The sequence below is a fragment of the Alexandromys fortis genome, unplaced genomic scaffold, assembly GCF_014885135.2.
Source record: "Alexandromys fortis isolate MF-2015 unplaced genomic scaffold, M_Fortis_MF-2015_v1.1 scaffold_20, whole genome shotgun sequence".
In the NCBI taxonomy this organism is placed as follows: domain Eukaryota; kingdom Metazoa; phylum Chordata; class Mammalia; order Rodentia; family Cricetidae; genus Alexandromys; species Alexandromys fortis.
In genome coordinates, this window is record NW_026067903.1 from 5,759,582 (window position 1) to 5,778,335 (window position 18,754).

General features: G+C 41.9%; 1 protein-coding gene across 1 annotated transcript in view; it reads right to left on the reverse strand.

Annotated features, from left to right (window-relative positions):
• Positions 1 to 10,175, reverse strand: part of Vwa3b (von Willebrand factor A domain containing 3B) — a 168,776-nt gene extending 158,601 nt beyond the window's left edge. The window contains 2 exon segments of the mRNA XM_050134599.1: positions 9,973 to 10,093; positions 10,095 to 10,175. Coding sequence (XP_049990556.1) covers positions 9,973 to 10,093; positions 10,095 to 10,175 — 202 coding nt within the window.
• Positions 10,176 to 18,754: the final 8,579 nt, after the last annotated feature.

Consider the following 18,754-nt stretch of genomic DNA (forward strand, 5'->3'; position numbering starts at 1 on the left):
CTCTTCTGGCCTACAGACATACACACAGACAGAATATTGTATACATAAAAATAAATAAATATTAAAAAAAAAGAATACACTCAACATAAAGTGCAATACGGCACCACCGGAAACCAGTGGTTCTACAGCAGCAGAGCCTGAATGACCATCCCAACACAGATGAAGTGGAAGAAAACAGCAAGTTAAAAATAACTTTATGAAGATGATTTCCTTAAAGAGGAAATGAAAAATTCCCTTAAAGAAGTGGCTGGAAAGACAAACAAAAAATTGGAAGAAATCAACAAATCCCTTAAAGAAAATCAAGAAAAAGGAATCAAACAGATGAAGGAAATGATTTAAGACTTGAAAACTGAAATAGAGTTTTCAAAACTATTTCTTTGAAATAAATTCAAAAATATTTCTTTGAAATAAAGAAAACACAAACTGAGGGATATCTGGAAATGGAAAATTTGGGTAAATGATCAGGGACCGCAAATGCAAGCATAAACAACAGAATACAAGAGATGAAAGAGAGAATCTCAGGTGTTGAAGATATGATAGAGGAAATAGATTCATTGGTCAAAGAAAATGTTAAATCCAAACAAATGCTTAAGACAAAATGTCCAGGAAATCTGGGATGCCATGAAAAGACCAAACCTATGAAAAGTAAGGATAGAAGAAGGAAAAGAAGCCCAACTCAAAGACACAGAAAATATATTCAACAAAATCATACAGAAAAATTTTCCCAACCTAAAGAAGAACGTGCCTATGGAAGTACAAGAAGCTTACAGAACATCAAATAGACTGGACCAAAAAAAAGTTCCCTCGCCACATAATAATCAAAACACCGAATAAACATACAGAATAAAAAAAATATTAAGAGCTAAAAAGGAAAAAGGCCAAGTAACATATAAAGACAGACCTATCAGAATTATACCTGACTTTCTCAACACTGAAAGCCAGAAGATCCTGGACAGGCATTGGGCAGACACTGAGAGACCATGGATGCCAGTCCAGACTACAATACCCAGCAAAACTTTCAATCACCATAGACAGAGAAAAAGAGATATTCCATGACAAAACAGATTTAAACAATACCTATCCACAAATCCAGCTGTACAGAAAAGTACTAGAAGAGAAACTCCAACCCAAGTAAGTCAGCTACATCCACCAAAACACAGGCAATTGATGACCTCACAGAAGCAAATCTCAAAGGGAAAGACCCATACAATACCACCAACAACAACAAAAACAAAAATAACAGGAATTAGCAATCAGTAGTCATTAATATCCCTTAATATAAATGGACTCAACTCACCTATAAAAACACACAGGCTAACAGATTGGACACAAAAACAGAATCCATCCTTCTGCTGCATACAAGAAACACACCTCAACCTCAAAGACATTGCCTCAAAGTAAAGGATTGGGAAAAAATTTTCCAATCAAATGAAAACAAGAAACAAGCTGGTGTAGCTATCCTAATATCCAACAAAATAGACTTCAAACTAAAATCAATCAAAAGACATAAAGAAGGACATTTTATATTTATCACAGGAAAAGTCCATCAAGAGGAAATCTCAACTGTGAATATCTATGCCCCAAATACAATGGCACCCACATTTGTAAAAGAAACATCACTAAAGCTTAAATCACACATTAAGTCCCACACCCTAATATTGGGAGACTTCAACACCCCACTCTCAACAATACACAGGTCTGCCAGACAGAAACTCAACAGAGAAATAAGAGAACTAACAGATGTTATGACTCAAATGGACTTAACAGATATCTATAGAACATTCTATCCAAACAAAAAATATCCCTTCTTCTCAGCACCTCACTGAACATTTCAAAAATTGAACACATACTCGGGTAACAAAGAAAACCTCAACAGATACAAAAAAAATGTAATAAACCCATGTATCTTATTGGATCACCATGGCATAAAGTTAGAATTCAACACCAACACTAGTTTCAGAAAGACCACAAACACATAGAAATTGAACAATGCTCAACTGAATCACCACTGGGTCAAGGAAAGAATAAAGAAAGAAATTAAGGACTACCTAAAACTGAATGAAAATGACCACACAACATACCAAACTTGTAGGACACAATGAAAGTAGTGTTATGAGAAAAGTTCATAGCAATAAATGCCTACATAAAGAAGCTGGAAAAATTCCACACTTGTGAATTAACAGAACACATGAAAGCTCTAGAATAAAAGGAAGCAAACTCACCCAGAAGGAGTAAATGACAGGAAATAATAAAATTAAGGGGTGGGATCAATAAAAATAGAAACAAAAGGGCTGGAGACATGGCTCAGAGGTTAAGAGCAATGACTGCTCCTCCAGGGGTCCTGAGATCAATTCCCAGCAACCACATGGTGGCTCACAGCCATCTGTAGTGAGATCTGGTGCCCTCTTCTGGCCAACAAGCATACAGACAGACAGAACACTGTATACATAATAAATAAATAAATAAATAAATCTTAAAAAAACATAGAAACAAAGAAAACAATACAAAGAATCAATGAGACAAAGAGTTGGTTCTTCGAGGAAATCAAGAAGACTGACAAACCTTTTTCCAAACTAACCAAAAGGCAGAGAGAGAATATCAAAATTAACAAAATCAGAAATGAAAGGGGGCGTAACAATAGACAATGAGGAAATCCAGAGAAGAATCAGGTCATACTTCAAAAACCTGTACTCCACAAAATTGGAAAATTTAAAGGAAATGTTCAATTTTCGGAATAAGTACCACATACCACAATTAAATCAAGACCAGATAAACAAATTAAATAGACCTATAACCCATAAGGAAATAGAAACAGTAACCAAAATCCTCCCACCAAAAAAAAGCCCAGGGCCAGATGCTTTCATCCATGAATTCTACTAGAATTTCAAAAAAGAACCTAATACCTATACTCTTCAAATTGTTCCAGACAACAGAAACAGAAGAAACACTGCCAAACTTTTTAAAGAGACTACAGTTACCGTAATCCCAAAACCACACAAAGACACAACTAAGAAAGAGAATTACAGACCAATCTCACTCATGAACATTGATGCAAAAATGCTTAATAAAATACTGGCAAGCTGAATCCAAGAACTTGTCAGAAAAAATCATCCACCATGAACAAGTAGTCTTCATCCCAGAAACACAGGGATGGTTCAACATATCAAATTCTGTCAAACTGAAAAAAAAAAACATGATCATCTCATTAGATGCTGAAAAAGCCTTTGACAAAATTCAATGTTCCTTCATAATAAAGATCTTGGAAAGATCAGGGATACAAGGAACATACCTAAACAAAATAAAGGCAATATACAGCAAGACAAGAGCCAATTTCAAATTAAGTGGAGAGAAAAATCAAAGCAATTCAGCTAAAATCAAGAACAAGACAAGACTATCCACCCTTTCCATATCTATTCAAAGTCCTAGCTAGAGCAATAAGACAACAAAAGGAGATCAAGGGGATACAAATTAGAAAGGATGAAGTCACACTTTCACTATTTGCTGACAATATGGTAGTATACATAACTGATCCCAAAAGTTCTATCATGGAGCCACTATAGCTGAAAAACACCTTCAGTAACGTGGCAGGATACAAAATTAACTCAAAACATCAGTAGCCCTCTGTTACACAGATGGGCTAAGAAAGAAATCAGAGAAACATCACCCTTCACAATAACCACAAACAACATAAAATATCTTAGGGTAACTCTAACCAAACTTGTGCAAGACCTGTATGACAAGAACTTTAAATCTTTGAAGAACAAAATTGAAGAGGATATGAGAAAATGGAAAATTCTTCCCTAATCAGGAATTCATAGGATTAACATAGTAAAAATGGCAATCTTACCAAAAGCAATCTACAGATTCAATGCAATACCCATCAAAATCCCAGCACAATTCTTCTCAGATCTCAAAAGAACAATACTAAATTTCTTATGGAAAAACAAAAAACCCAGGATAGCCAAAACAACCCTGTCCAATACAGGAACATCTGGAGGCGTGACTTAAGCTCTATTATAGAGCCACAATAATGAAAACAGCTTAGTAGTGATTGGCATAAAAACAGACAGGTGGACCAATGGAATCAAAGAACTGATATTAACCCACACATCTATGAACACCTGAATTTTACAAAGAAGCTAAAAATATAAAATATAAAAAAAGAAAGCATCTTCAAAAAATGGTTCAGGTATAACTGGATATCAACATGTAGAAAAATGCAAATAGATCTTATCTATCGCCATGCACAAAACTCAAGTCCAAATGGATCAAAGATCTCAACATAAAGCCAACCACAGGTTCAATGTGGTACAAACCTTTAATCCCAGTCCTTGAGAAGAATATAAAACAGGAGGAGACAGCTCTCACACAGTCTCATTCTGAGATTCCCGGAGGCAGAATCACCATTTCATTCTGAGGTAGAGGTCAGATACAGTGGCTGGCTGTTTGGCTTTTCTGACCTTCAGATTGAACCCCAATATCTGTCACTGGAATTTTAATTGTATTACAAATGGCAGCCAATGTGGGGCAACTACATCCACATAAAACCTGAGGAAGCCTGGAAAGGAATTCCAGACACAAAAGAACAGAGTCAAGCATGGCTTCTTGGTAGCAGCATTTTCTCAGGTGGTCTCTGTTTGCTAGGGGCAAGCAGAGGTGTGGCTCCATTAAGAAAGGCTTCCTGACTCAGGGTTAGCAGCAAAAATTGCATGGTTGCTCTTTGAAGAGGCAGACCCTGCCACCAAAAACTTAAATGATGTTTATGAACAGCCAGCAGCATCCTTCTTGGTGGTGGCAGGGACCTAGAAACTCCATTGTTGTAATAAACATGGCTCCTGCCAGTATCTCTGCCATAAAGTTAGACTCCCAAGAAGCCAAGGAATGGGGCAGAGCCAGCCACCAAAGCCACCGCTTTAATTCTAGCCACTAACTTGTGCTCAGAAAAGGATAGATATATATAGTAAATACAGATTCAGACAAAAAAAAAATCCTCTAAACAGTTTACAGTATGTTTAAAAATATACATAGACTTGGGAGAGGAAAAAAAAAAGGATAGAGAAAGCCCTTAAAAAAGAAATAGAGTATCTGGACATGATAGCACACACCTTTAATCTCAGTACTTGGGAGGCAGGGGCAGACAGTTCTCTGTGAGTCTGAGGCCAGCCTGGTCTACTGAGTGAGTTCCAGGACAGCCAAAGATACACAGAGAAACCCTGGCTCAAAAAAATCAAAAATTAAAAATTAAAATTAAAGAAATATAGCTTTTTAAAAAAAAACATGTAAAGATACACAGAGAATACACAGAAAATACACAGAGAATCTGGATTCTCCACGTTACTGTGTTGTCTTTGAATTGTTTGACTGCTGAGGAAGGAGCAACAGTTGCTAAAAGACGTTTGATAATAAATGCTGCTGGATTAATCCAACATATATATTTTTAAAATGACTTGACTTCAAAATTTAAGTCAAAAGATATATTACTTTTGAGAAGAGGTTTTGCTTTTGTCTCCATGGGCAATGAGAGGCTGTGGATTCTTTCTGAATTAAGAAAAATAAGGTTTGATCAAGAAAGACCTTCTGAAAAATCTCCAATAGGAGCAGATAACCCAGATGATCCAACACTTTAGGGAACCTCTGTTGCAGTTTCCTCTGAGTTGTATATCCAGAACAGCTTCAAGACTTCTGGCTGAGATGATCCAGCCTCACAGAATACTCCAGTCAGGACTTGATCATACTCCTAAATTTTCTTTGGGTCCCCATAATATTATCAGCATCTTCAATCAGCAGGAAGTAGCTTAGAAAAATATACCCACATTCCTAAAAATGGATTATGACTATCTGTCTTTGTTTAGAGTGTTAGTTACAAGATGTTGTGAATAATGGTTAGGAAAAAAGATAAACAAAGGAAATTAGATTCAAGGTTTTTATTTTGAAAAGAAAAAAGAGAAATAAAGACATGATAGGATAAAAGGGTAAATTATTGAATCTACTCTAAAAAGAAAAAAGGGAGGATATAGACATTATAAAATAAAAACGTAAATTATTGAGTCTACCTTTAGAAAGCAACTACTAGTTTTAAATGTTTTTCATTTTATTGGGCTTTTGTATATTATAGACAAGTTTTGTATATTTATACAAATTTGAGATTAATTTTGCTAAAACATACTGCACATATGTTTCTAATCTTGCTCATGGTATTGTACCTATGTAATTCATTTAACAATGTAATGCAAATTTCTGATCTTTGAAAGTTATTATTACTAAATATTTAGGACAATAGGAAAATGCAGGTTCGTCATTAGTCACCTATTATAATCAAACTTGCAGCTATATTGGGTATATTTTCAAGGATAAACAAAGATATATTTTTTATAGACAGGTCATCTTCAAACACTTCAGAGATCCACAGAATGTGGCATTTAATTTGTTCTTAATAACTTAGGTTCTTCTTTTTTATGGCAATGAGACATGTCTGCTCCTGGCAGCACCAATCTACTTCAGAGAAGACAATGGGCATAAAAGAAACTACGCATAGAGTTTACTTTCTTTGTGGCAAAATAAACCACTTGGCAAGAAGGTGTTCTTGCCTCGACTGCTAACAGTATGCTGTCCTAATTGGACAAGCAGGACACAAAAGAAAATAATTGCCAAACATTGTCGAGGCAAGAATAGACATTCCTTCAGAATATCCTGCTTCACAGAAAACCCTATTGGATATGCTAGGCCTGTAGGCTGAAGATAGATGCCCAATGTTGCAGAGGAACTTTGGGTCACTGTCCAGGTAGCCAGCTGTTTCTGTCATCTCTCACATTTTTGGAAGTCACTTCTCACACTTCCTGCTTACTAAATTAATATTGTTTTCTTCTTGGGTCTCTGCGGGAGTTGAAGACTAGATAGTTATAGTTTTCCTTGTATACCAGCTGCAGGAAGCAAGTTATAATAGAAAGTAAGCTAGGTACAAGACTTTGGACTCATCAAGGTAGGATAGATATATTTTCTCTGAATTTATCAAATGCAAATGGACTAGACATTGTTGATGTATTTATTGCCTTATATACTCTATATAGTTATTGTACTTATTACATATAGTTTTCTTATATTAGTTGTAGCCTTCTTTTTTATTTTAGACAAAAAGGGAAAATGTAGTGATATTTTATTGTATTTTAATAAATAAGGCTTGCCAGAAGATCAGAGAGTAAAACAGCCTCCACTGGTCAGCCTTATAGACCAGGCAGTGGTGACACACACCTTTAATCCCAGTAGCCACACTAGTTTACCATAGAAACTGGATGGTAGTAGTGCATACCTTTAATCCAAACACTAGAGAGGAATATAAAATGGGAGGAGACAGCACTGAGACATAGTCTCATTCTGAGATTCCTGAAGGCAGGATCACCATTTCATACTGGGGTAAAGAGCCAGTGGCTGGCTGTTTGACTTTTCTGACCTCCAGGTTGAACCTCAATATCTGTCTCTGGGTTTTTATTGATCGTGTTACGCCTACTAATTGGAATTGTCCTAAGGGCATGCCCTTCATGCATCATGTTACAGATGTGTTGGAGAAGGTAATTCTTGTGCAGTAGGCTATCCCTCACACTGACACTCAGGAGCCCTGTTTCCCAGGCCCCATGTTTCAGTATCCAAATGCAGTATCCAAAAAAATGCAAATGAAAATACTTTCACACATTTCATGCTGCCTAGGGGTGGCGAGTGGCTATTACTGAGAGATAAGAACCAACATGACAACGAGAACATTTAGAAATATATGCCTCTGGGCTGGTGAGATGGATCAGCAGTGACCATGTTTGTTCTCCACTGTGACAACCTGAGTTGGATCCCCAGAACCCACTTGGGAAAAAGAGAAAGCCAAGACCCACAAGTGTCCTCTGACTGCCATGTATGCACACTCATCACCTCCCAGGGACATATGCTCACAATGAATAAATAAATAAATTCATATTTTAAAGCTAAAAATTAAAAAAAAATAAAAACCAGCCAGGCAGTGGTGGTGCCCTGGTCTACAAGAGCTAGTTCCAGAACAGGCTCCAAAGCTACAGAGAAACTCTGTCTCAAAAAACAAAAAATTAAAATAAAATAAAAACCCTAAGCCATTAGGCCCCCTAAGGAAAAATGCACTTTCTTCCTGAGACAGCACACAGCTCCTGTCTTAATCAATAAAGCAATTACTTCAATCAATCTCAAAGGGAATTGAGAATCCCAGAGGATAATCAAGACCTCTGCTGTGGAGTGAGTAAAGAAAAGCAATTTCTACCTTTTCATTACAAAGAATTAAATTGGGCCTGAGACAATGACTCTGTTGGTAAAGTACTTGCCAAACAAACATGAGGGCCTGTGGTGGAGGAGGGTCATCTTTTTATCTGTTGTTTCATTGGTTAAGTAATAAAGAAACTGCTTGGCCTCTGATAGGACAGAAAATTAGGTAGGCAGAGTAGACAAAACAGAATGCTGGGAGAAAGAAGCTGAGTCAGGGCAGTCGCCATGATTCTCCCACCGGACACAGACGCAGGTCAAGATCTTCCCTGGTAAGACACCTCGTGGTGTTACAGGGATATTAGAAATGGGTTAGATCAATATGTAAGAGCTAGCCAATAAGAGGCTGGAACTAATGGGCCAGGCAGTGTTTAAAAGAATACAGTTTCTGTGTAATTATTTCGGGTAAAGCTAGCTGGGTGGCAGGACGCAGCCCCGCTGTTCCTCCTACAACAGGCCTGAGTTCCGATCTTCAGCACTGGGCAAGGCATGGGGTGTAGTGGTGCACACCTATAATCCCAGCACTGGGGAGGCAGAGACAGCTGGTTCTGCAGAGCTCACAGGCCACAAGCTTGTTCTCCAGGTTCAGTGAGAGCTCCTGTCTTAAAAAAATAAAGGAGAGGTCTGGAGAGATGGCTCAGCAGGTAAAGGCACTTGCCACCAAACCTGGAGACCTGAGCTCAATCTCCAGAACCCACATGATGAAAGGAGAGAACTCACCCCCATGGCTTCTCTTCTTACTGCCACACCCCACCACCCTGCTCAATAAATAATATATTTTTTGAGACAGGACCTTGGTGTGGGAGGTCCTTCTGTCTATGTGTTGCTCTAATTGGTTAATGAATAAAGAACTGCTTTGAGCCTGTGGCAAGGGTAGAACAGAACTTGGCAGGAAAATCTATGCTGTATGCTGGGAGAAAGAAGGACGGAGTCAGAGAGATGCCACGGAGCCGCATGGAATCAGACATCCCATATTGTAGTCCATCACTGAAGGAAGCCAGGACAGGAACTCAAACAGGGCAGGAACCTGGAGGCAGGAGCTGATGCAGGGGCACTGGAGGGTTGCTGCTTGATGGTTTGTTCCCCTTGCTTGCTTTGCCTGCTTTCTTATAGAACCCAGGACCACCAGCCTAGAGACAGCATCACCCCAATGGGCTAGGCCCTCCATCCATCAATCACTAGCTATGAAAATGCCTTACAGCCAACTCTCATGGAGGCATTGCCTCAACTGAGGTTTCCTCCTTTCAGCTAAATCTAGTTTGGGTCAAGGTGACATGAGACTAGCCAGGCACCAGTGCTGAGGGTGGGAAAGAGAGGAGACCAAAAGATTGCCGGAAGTTAATGGTTCCCAGGCTAACCAGGAAATCTGTGAACTCCAGTCTCAGTGAAAGACCTTGTGTTGAAGAAATAAGGTGTACAGAAATAGAGGTCAACATCCTCTTCTGGCCTACACACACAAGCATATACACACATATGCACACAACATGCATGCACACATACACATACACACAAATGAAGTGAAGCAGCCTTAATATTGAATCTATGTAGTTCCAGTTGTATTTCTATGTGAAGTACATAGATTGTGGTGGAGCATGTGCAAGCATTTCCCTCTGGCAGGGATGTGGAATCCAAGCAAGTGCAGAGGCCTATGGCTTCTCAGGAGCAGAGGTAGGATCCCTGAAGGCCCTGTGAGTACTGTACCTTCGGACTGTGGGAATCCAATCTGGGACAAGATCTGCCTCAAGCTCAGCTTCTTGCTCTTAAGCCCATGCAGCTGAAGCCATTGCTCAGATGAAATAAGACTCTGCTCCGCCATGCCTGTGGTACTTGGTGTTGTGCTGTCTCTCCAGCTTCTGCGGCTATTGCTCAGAGACAATAGAGGAAGATGATCCTGATTCCTCCATCTCTAAGCCAAGACCGGGGTCATGAGAGACTTCCTGTAAGGGAAATGGTCAAACTCAGGGCTCCTGAAAACATGGTGGGGTAGTGTAGGAAGCCCTTCTGTGAATGTGTTTCTTTTATTGGTTAATGAATAAAGAATCTGTATTGGCCTGTGACAGGACAGAGTAGAGCTGGGAGTGGGGGACAACACTAAACTGAATGCTGGGAGAAAGAAGGCGGAGTCAAGAGATGCCATGTAGCCACCAGAGGGAAAAGACGCCAGCTGCCAACTGAAACCTTGCCGGTAGACCACAAGCCTCATGGTAAAATATAAAATAATGGAAACAGGTTAATTCTAGATGTAAGAGCTAGCTAGCAATATGCTTAAGCTATTGGCCAAACAGTATGGCAAATAATATAGTTTCTATGTGATTATTTCGGGAGTCTGGAAGGCCAGGAAATGAACAAGAGACCTCCCACAACAGGGTGGAGATCTAACATCAACATCACCACTGACTTACTCTAAAACATAGTATTTACCCATTAAGATTACAATATAGACGCATACTACCAGGTGGTAGCCATAAATTATATATCTACATATATGTGTGCTGTGAAACCTCTCGAAAGATTAACACTAATGTACAGTTTTTGCCTTTTCCATAGTGTTTCAATTTTTTTCATTATTTGAACATTTCTAAAATGGGATTTATTTTTATAATTAGAAAAACACAGGACTCACTCTCCCACTTTGGAAAATAAACACGGTCCCTGGAAAGCCATTTTACACATCTGCATGCTAATTATATTCACACATTGACACAGAATATTTTGAACCCAAGGATAAAGAAGATTAAAAACAAACAAAACAAAACCCTGAAGTGGACTAGCCATCTGGGAGGAGAGGGTGGACAACAGCTCAGCCCCACTGGAACTCACAGATCTGCATCCCGAATGCTTTGTTTTCTGGGACTTCACGCTAAAATTGGACTTCATTGCTCTGGCTGGCGGAACCAGCTGTTCTGGGATCAACTGGACTCAAAGCAATATGCACCGTATTAAACTCATCTCAACTGGCCTAAATATAGCTAGTGTACACAAGAGGAAGAGACTGCCCAGACCTTAATATAATCTTAACCTGCTCACCACAACTGGGTAGAGCCTACGACTGGGAGCAAGTGTAACCTTGTAAGGCCAGAGTTCACCGACTGTATCAGTAACTGGGTGACAGCTAGAAGGTTCTAATTACTATGTAGCCAGCGTTCAGTGTTTAAAAATGGTCTCCCAAGAACGTGAAGCCTCTTCAATCACAAATAGATTCTCCTTTCCAATTTCGAAAACTGGATTTCTAGGAACTGGAAAGTTAAGTGTGATTGTTACACATCATGAGGGCGGGAGTTCAGATCTAACCACCCTCGTGACAGGCCCAGGGTGTCCCCCATGCGTACTCAAATATACTTACAGACACACGTACACACATGTATGCACATGTGAAAATAAATCTTTAAAACATATATAGAAATAAAAAAATAAATGAAGTTCAATTTCTTCAAAGTCTTAAGTGTTACGACATGGAAAGTTAGCCAAGTCCAAAAATCAGGTGGCCCCAAGCCAGGAACACTTTGAGAAAAGAAATTGGAAGCATGAATAGTAAACACTGCTCTGACACATACAGTGTAGTATACATTCTCAACAGCCTTATGAGGTGGATGGCTCAGTGGGTAAGAAAACGTTCTGCTCTTCCAGAGGACCTGAGTCAGGTTCCCAGCAGCCACATTGGACAGTACACAACTGCCTTTAACTTCTCTAGGGGATCTGACGCCCTCTTTTGGCCTCAGGGAGCAGTGCACTCATGTGCAGGAATCCACACTCTGGCACATCTGTATACATGTAATATTTAATCTAAATTCTAAGAAAATCAACCCAAACAACCTTCCAAGACAGATATGACTCTTATTCTCATGTTACTGATGAGGAAACCAAGACAGGGAGAGTTGAGAGAACAGCTCACCGTCTCACAGCTAGTAGGAGAACTGACAACGGGTCTGGTTTGGGCCCTTTGGCTCTGGAGTCTGTGTTCTGTGACTTTTATTATGATAGGAACAAGCACTTCAGCAACTTCCATTTGAAATCAGCCTTGAGGCTGAGCCCTTTGTTTTGAGCTCTGCTCGTGAACACAGCAGTTACAAGGTGTTAACAACCCTGCCTGCTGCTGAGAAATCAGAAGCCTTAAGAATTTCAAGTGCTTTTTCACAGGTTCCACCATAGCCAGGGAACAACAGGAGTGACATTCAAAGCCATTTCTTAGCCACCTGGTTACCATTAGAAGGAGGTGCATTCTAATATGACTTCCCCCATCCTCAGGCAGAGAACACTAACCTGATTCTCAAGACACAGGCTCAGCTCTTAAGCCATGAAAGATAACAATTTCATGACAAGGTTTCTGTGAATTTGTGTTATCCTTAGAGGGTCACTCCAGCGGTCTCCAAATCCATACGACTGGGGAGACTCTTACCTATTGAGAACAAGGTTACAAGACTCATTTTGGATACGTGACAAGATGACTTAAAGAGCTTCACGGCACAGGGAAATGTTCAAATCAAAATTCAGTGTGAGCCAGGAGTGGTGTCATGTGCCTATAAGGCCAGCACTCGGGAGACTTAGGCAGGAGGAGTGAGATTTGGGTGCCAGCTGAAATACATAATGAGACCGTGTCTCAAGAACAAAACAAAAATCAAACAGAAAATTCCTAACAAACTTCAGCATAAGCCTGTCTTGTTATTACAGCAACCGACTCCGCCCCTCTAGAATAACACACCTGCATGACTCGGTAACTGGAGGCTGCTGCCAAGAACAAATGTGCCAAAGTTTGCATTGTGTGTGTACAAGCACTTAGCATTTTTGGAAAGAACTAACGTAAAAATAAAGTATCTAAAAGTTGATATTCTAGCAAGTGTTTTTGTTTCAAGATACACAAAGCACTTTGTGTGTGTGTATACATGTTGTATAGTGTGTGTGTGTATGTACATGATGTATGGTGTGCATGCTCACATGATGTATGGTGTGTGTATGTATATACATGTTGTATAGTGTGTGTATGTGTGTACATGATGTATGGTGTGTGTGTACATGTACATGATGTATGGTATGTGTATATGATGTATGGTATGTGTGTGTGTGTGTGCATGTGTGTGTGTGTGTGAATGCATATGGAAACCAGAGGCCAAAGTTGGTGTCTTCATAAATCACTCTCCCCTTACTGTTTGAGACAGGGTCTCTCGCTGGGCCCCGAGTGCACCAACTGGCTAGACTGGCTAGCCGTGAAACTCCAGGAATCCTCCTATCTCTGCCTCCCAAGGCTGGAGTTGCAGGTAGTGCCACTGCACCTGGATTCTTACGTGGGTGTGGGTGCTGAGGATCCAAACTCGAATCTCCCAACAGCAAGCACTGTCCTAACTGAGCCACCTTCCCAGCCCCTCCATGGATTTTCTTAATCCCTACTCCTAATCCCTGCTACCCAATCACACTGGGCTGTGAAGTCAAGAGGAAATCAGAGAGTGTGGAACCAAGGGCAGGCCACTATGCTTGAAGCTGTCCACAGAGATGGCAGCTGAAGATCTTGCCCTGGATGTTCCTATAGAAACAAGAGAAGCTAAGGAGAATGACCCAGCTGTTTCATCAAGTCCAGCCAATCTCTCACTTCCCAGAAGCACAGTCACCTCCTCCATCCTTCTCACTGGGGAGGTACTGACTCGCCTTGGGTACTAAAGGGAGCGCTTTTACACAAACCAACCTAATAAGGGTTTCTCACAGACACTCACAACCTTAAAAGCCAGGAAGAAAGGGGAAAGATTCTTTAATTTGCTTGAATTTTCATGAAATTCAAAAGGACACACGCTTGGATCCTTTACACAGCAACTGAATCCGCCCACATTATTACAGCACATGTCCCAGCCCCTTTGGGGCTCGGGAGAATTTCTGTACAGTTGATTTTTTTTTTTTTTTTTTTTTAAGATGTGACTGGCTCTGTCGGATCCGAGAAGCTGTGTGAGTCATTCTGACTCAGATCTTCACCCTGGGGTTTTAGAGCCTGAGAATACCTGGAGAGAAAGGGGCTGGAAGTGAAACTGAGCCAGAGAAAATGAGGAAAGAAGAGAGAAAGCACTCCCAGCGGGGGGGATGAAGGGCTGGCTGGTTGGCTGTCAGAGCCAGGAAGGCTGCAGGGGTGCAGGCCTAAACAAGCGCCCTTCCTACACGGCCCCACCCACTTTCCTCTCCACGTTCATAGCCGTTGTCCAGTGTGGAGCCTTACCCTCCAGCACCTGGGTCAAGAGTGTCTGCCTTCTGAGCCTACAGGTCATGGTCCTAGAGAAGCTAAGTAATGAGGGGAACCCTCAGAAAAACATATATATATAGGTCCACCTGGAAAGTCGAAATAGACAAGATCACCTGATACAATTGGGAGCATGTGGGTGGGGGGGAGAAGGGAGGGTGGAAGGGGAAGAAGAGAGGAGAAGGGGAGGGGTGAGGAGAACTTGAAGAAGTTTGTTGCAGGGAGGCGCTTGTTTGTTGCTGGCTGCTCAGACTCCCCAAAGTAATCTCACAGAAACCATATTATTTACAATACTCTTTGTCCAATAGCTTAAGTGTATATCTGGCTAACTCACATCTTAAATTAACCCATCTTCATTAATCTGTGTATCGCCACAAGGCTGTGGCTAACCTGGTAAGCAGGGCTACATGACTTTTCCTTGGCTCCGCCTCCTGTCTTCCAGCATTCAGTTTAGTTTTCCCTGCCTAGATCTACTCTGCCCTATCACAGGCCTAAGACAGTTTCTTTATTAACCAATGGTATTCACAGCATACAGAGAGGAATCCCACATCAGGAATTGGATAGTCGAGATGGAGGAAGGACAGAGAAGGGAGCAAGGAAAGAGATATCTTGATTGGGGGGGGGGGGGCATTGTAGGGTTAGCAAGAAACCTGACTCTAGAGAAATACCCAGGAATCCACAAGGATGACCCCAGCTAAGACCCTAAGGAATGGAGGGGGGGGACTCAAATTTGACCTGTAGTTAGACTGAAGAATATCTTAAATATCACCTTCATCCAGCAACTGATGGAAACAGAGGCAGAGACCCACAACGGAGCACTGGACTGAGCTCCCAAGGTCCAGCTGAAGAGTAGAATGAGTGAGAATATGAGCAAAGAGGTGAAGACTTTGATGGGTACACCCACTGAAACAGTCTACCTGAGCTAATGGGAGCTCACCAGTGCCAGCCGGACTGGAAAGGAACAAGCATAGGACCAAACTAGTCCCTCTGAATGTGGGTGACAGTTGTATGACTGGGCAGACTGAGGAGCTACTAGCAGTGGCACCAGGATTTATCCCTACTGCAAGTACTGGATTTTGGGATCCTATTCTCTTTGGATGGATACCTTGCTCAGCTTAGATATAGTAGGGAGACTGTTGGACCTTCCCCAAAGCAATGTGCCATACCTTCTCTGAGGATTGGATAGGGGTGGAGTGGGAGGGTATGTGGAGGAATGGGAGGCGGGGAGGGAGTGGGAACTTGGATTTGGTATGTATAATGAAAAAAGGTAGTTTGCTCTCTTTTTAAAAAAAAATAAATAATTTTTTTTTTAAAAAAAAGGGGGGTCTGCCTTCACTGTACCTCTGAGACTGCTCTGAGCAACTCTTTTTTTTTTTTTTTTTTTTGGTTTTTCGAGACAGGGTTTCTCTGTGGCTTTGGAGCCTGTCCTGGAACTAGCTCTGTAGACCAGGCTGGTCTCGAACTCACAGAGATCCGCCTGCCTCTGCCTCCCGAGTGCTGGGATTAAAGGCGTGCGCCACCATCGCCCGGCTCTCTGAGCAACTCTTAAAAGTCAAGCTTTTTAAAAATTTTTTGTGTGTCTGTCTGTCACATGTATGAAGATGCCCTTGGAAACTCTGGAGCCAGAATTACAGACTGAGAACCAAAATTGGATTCTCTAGAAAAACAGTGACTCTTTTTAACCTTTGAGCCACCTCTCTAGCCCCAAAAGCCTAGTTTTTACTATGAGGCTTCATCCCTGTGGTCTCAGACACAGGTCTGTCCTCTCTAGGCTAAATGCAAATTCGATGACTACAGAGACAGACTATATACGAGTTCTTCCGACACATTGTTATACAACACACACTACATATAATGTTGAGTTAAACCAATCACTCACAGTAACCGAGAAAATCCTGATTGTCTTCAAACAAAGCAAAACGGTTTCTAGGAAAGTTATGATCAGGAAACAACCACCCTTTTAAACATCAACACACTCTTTCCTGGGTGTGATTATACTGTTTGTTTAGTATAATTGCTCGGGAGTTTCCTCTGAGGCAGGGAATCCCAAAGGTCAGAATATATCACTCTACAATGTGGGATAATTTGTTACTGGTGGTAGGGTTTTTGTGGGTTTGGTTTTTTGGTGTTTTGAGACAGGGTCTAACTATGTGGCTCAGGCCAGCCTTGAATTTATGGTATCCCCTGCCCCAGCCTCCTGAGGACTGGGATTACAAGGATATATTAGTACCTCTGGCTGGCTTCAGTTTTAAAAATTGGAATTGTCTAATGAGCCATAGAGTTCAGAAAAAGCGAGAAGGATTTCCTGAGTGTAGGAAGGAAGTGACAGCCTGGACTGAAACCATGGTCAGTCAAAGCTCCTGGGTAAACAGAAAGATTAAGATGGTCTAAACCTGTAATCCCAACACTCTGAAGCAGAGTCTGAAGCAGGAGGACTGTGAGCTTGAAGCCAGCCTAGGGCTAAACACAGACCCCTGCACACCTGGCGGCATGGGGAATGGTTTGCACAAATCCAAAAGGCTCAACCAAAAAGAATAAGGGCCCTTCTGTGTCTGCTGCTGGTCTTCTGCCCACAGTGAAAAGCCAAGAGCTCCCCCATTGCTGCCCATGCCCTTGACAAGAGTTTAATTTAGACTCTATTGATTTAAGTTAGACCCTTGGTAAACATCATGATCCACAACTCTGAACTTCCTTTATTTTTGCTAGTTTCTTAAAAAAAGGAAATCTGGGCTGGGGTGAGGGGGGGGGGTTGCTGTGGGAGTTCTGAACTCTGATTCTTCTGGGAAGAAAGGAAGCTGGGCTAATGTTTCATGGTGCAACCCCGTTACAATTCTTCACAGTCCCCCATCTTTCTGCCCTTAAAAGGCAAAGCTTGGCTAAGATCATCGCCTTGGATAAACGTGGGCAGAGTTAAGGAGATTGAGATAGTCTGTTCCAGTTCCATTTGTTGAGAGAACAGGACCAAGAACTGAACATCTAAGAGTCTGAGTGCTTCGATGAGAAGGAAAGAAATGGCGAGCTCCCAAGATGAAAGGAACGACTACATGAAGTTAAACATCCATATGAAAAAGAGATTACCCCAGAAGAATTGAACTGGAAGCAAGCAGAGGCTTTCCCCCAGACTGATCACATTGGATTTGGGCTGTTAGTTTTGATCATTGATTCTTAGAAATAAGTTTCTGCCGTGCTGATTAGCGTGCTCCACCCTCCGATTACCGTTAGCCTGTGGATTGACATGCATCAACGAGCCTGTTACATCAAGGGAATGGGGTGCTGCAGGGAGTGAGGATGGCGAAAGTCCTCTGTGTAAGAAGGGCTGATACATGTTTGCGAGCCTGACCCTGAAAACCAGCCCAGTTATCAAACTGGGCAGACCTGGCCCTCTGCGCCTTTTCAGCAGAAGCGAGATCCAACTTAGAGACTGCAACCTTGTTTTTCCCTACACACACCGGTTGGAAACCTGGAAGGTTCTGGCCTGGAAGGACGATGTCCAACACTTACTAGGTAATCTGTCAGTTGCAAAGCCAGGCGGGTCGCGTTCAGCAGCGTCCCCCCCACCCTCCAGGGCCTCGCTGACCGAGCAGGTGGGCGCGGCCAGCGCCCCACTGCTGGACAAGGCTGTGACTCCCGCTGGCGCTGGCGAAGGGTGCCGTCCGGGGCGCAGGGTTGCAGGAATCCAATCTCTGTTGACGACCGCATCGCTGCGGTTGCCAGGACACCGCCGATTACCGCGAGGCTCAGGATACGGCCCCGCCCACCGCTGAGCCCTGCAGGAGTAAAGAGGAGCTGGGGGCAGCAAGGAAGGTGTGGGACCTTCAGGGACAATCAGGGGCCACAGAACAGAGACAGGCTCTAAGGCTCGTCCTCTATGGCTGACCCTGGGAAAGTTGACAGTGGCGAATATTAAGGATTAGGTTAACAAACAAATCAAAGATAGGCAGAAGTACAGGCGGAACAGAAGGGAGCCAAGGGAAGAAGACAGGCAGAAGCAGGAGATGCTGACTGCTGAAGATAGCCTATTTCCCCCACATTACTTCAGGCAGATCACCCCGCTTGCGTCTTTCGTTTTGATTTCCTCCTCAGCGCTATAAATAGATCTTTTCTTTGTTACGCAGTAGAGGAAAAAAATGTGGAATTGGAGCAATTCATTACATGTGCTCAGTTTATGGGGTATGGGTCTAACAGAGATAAAGGGGTGTTCACAGTTTCGCCACATTGCAACTCTGGGTGAAAGAGCTGCCAGAGAGAGAGAGAGAGAGAGAGAGAGAG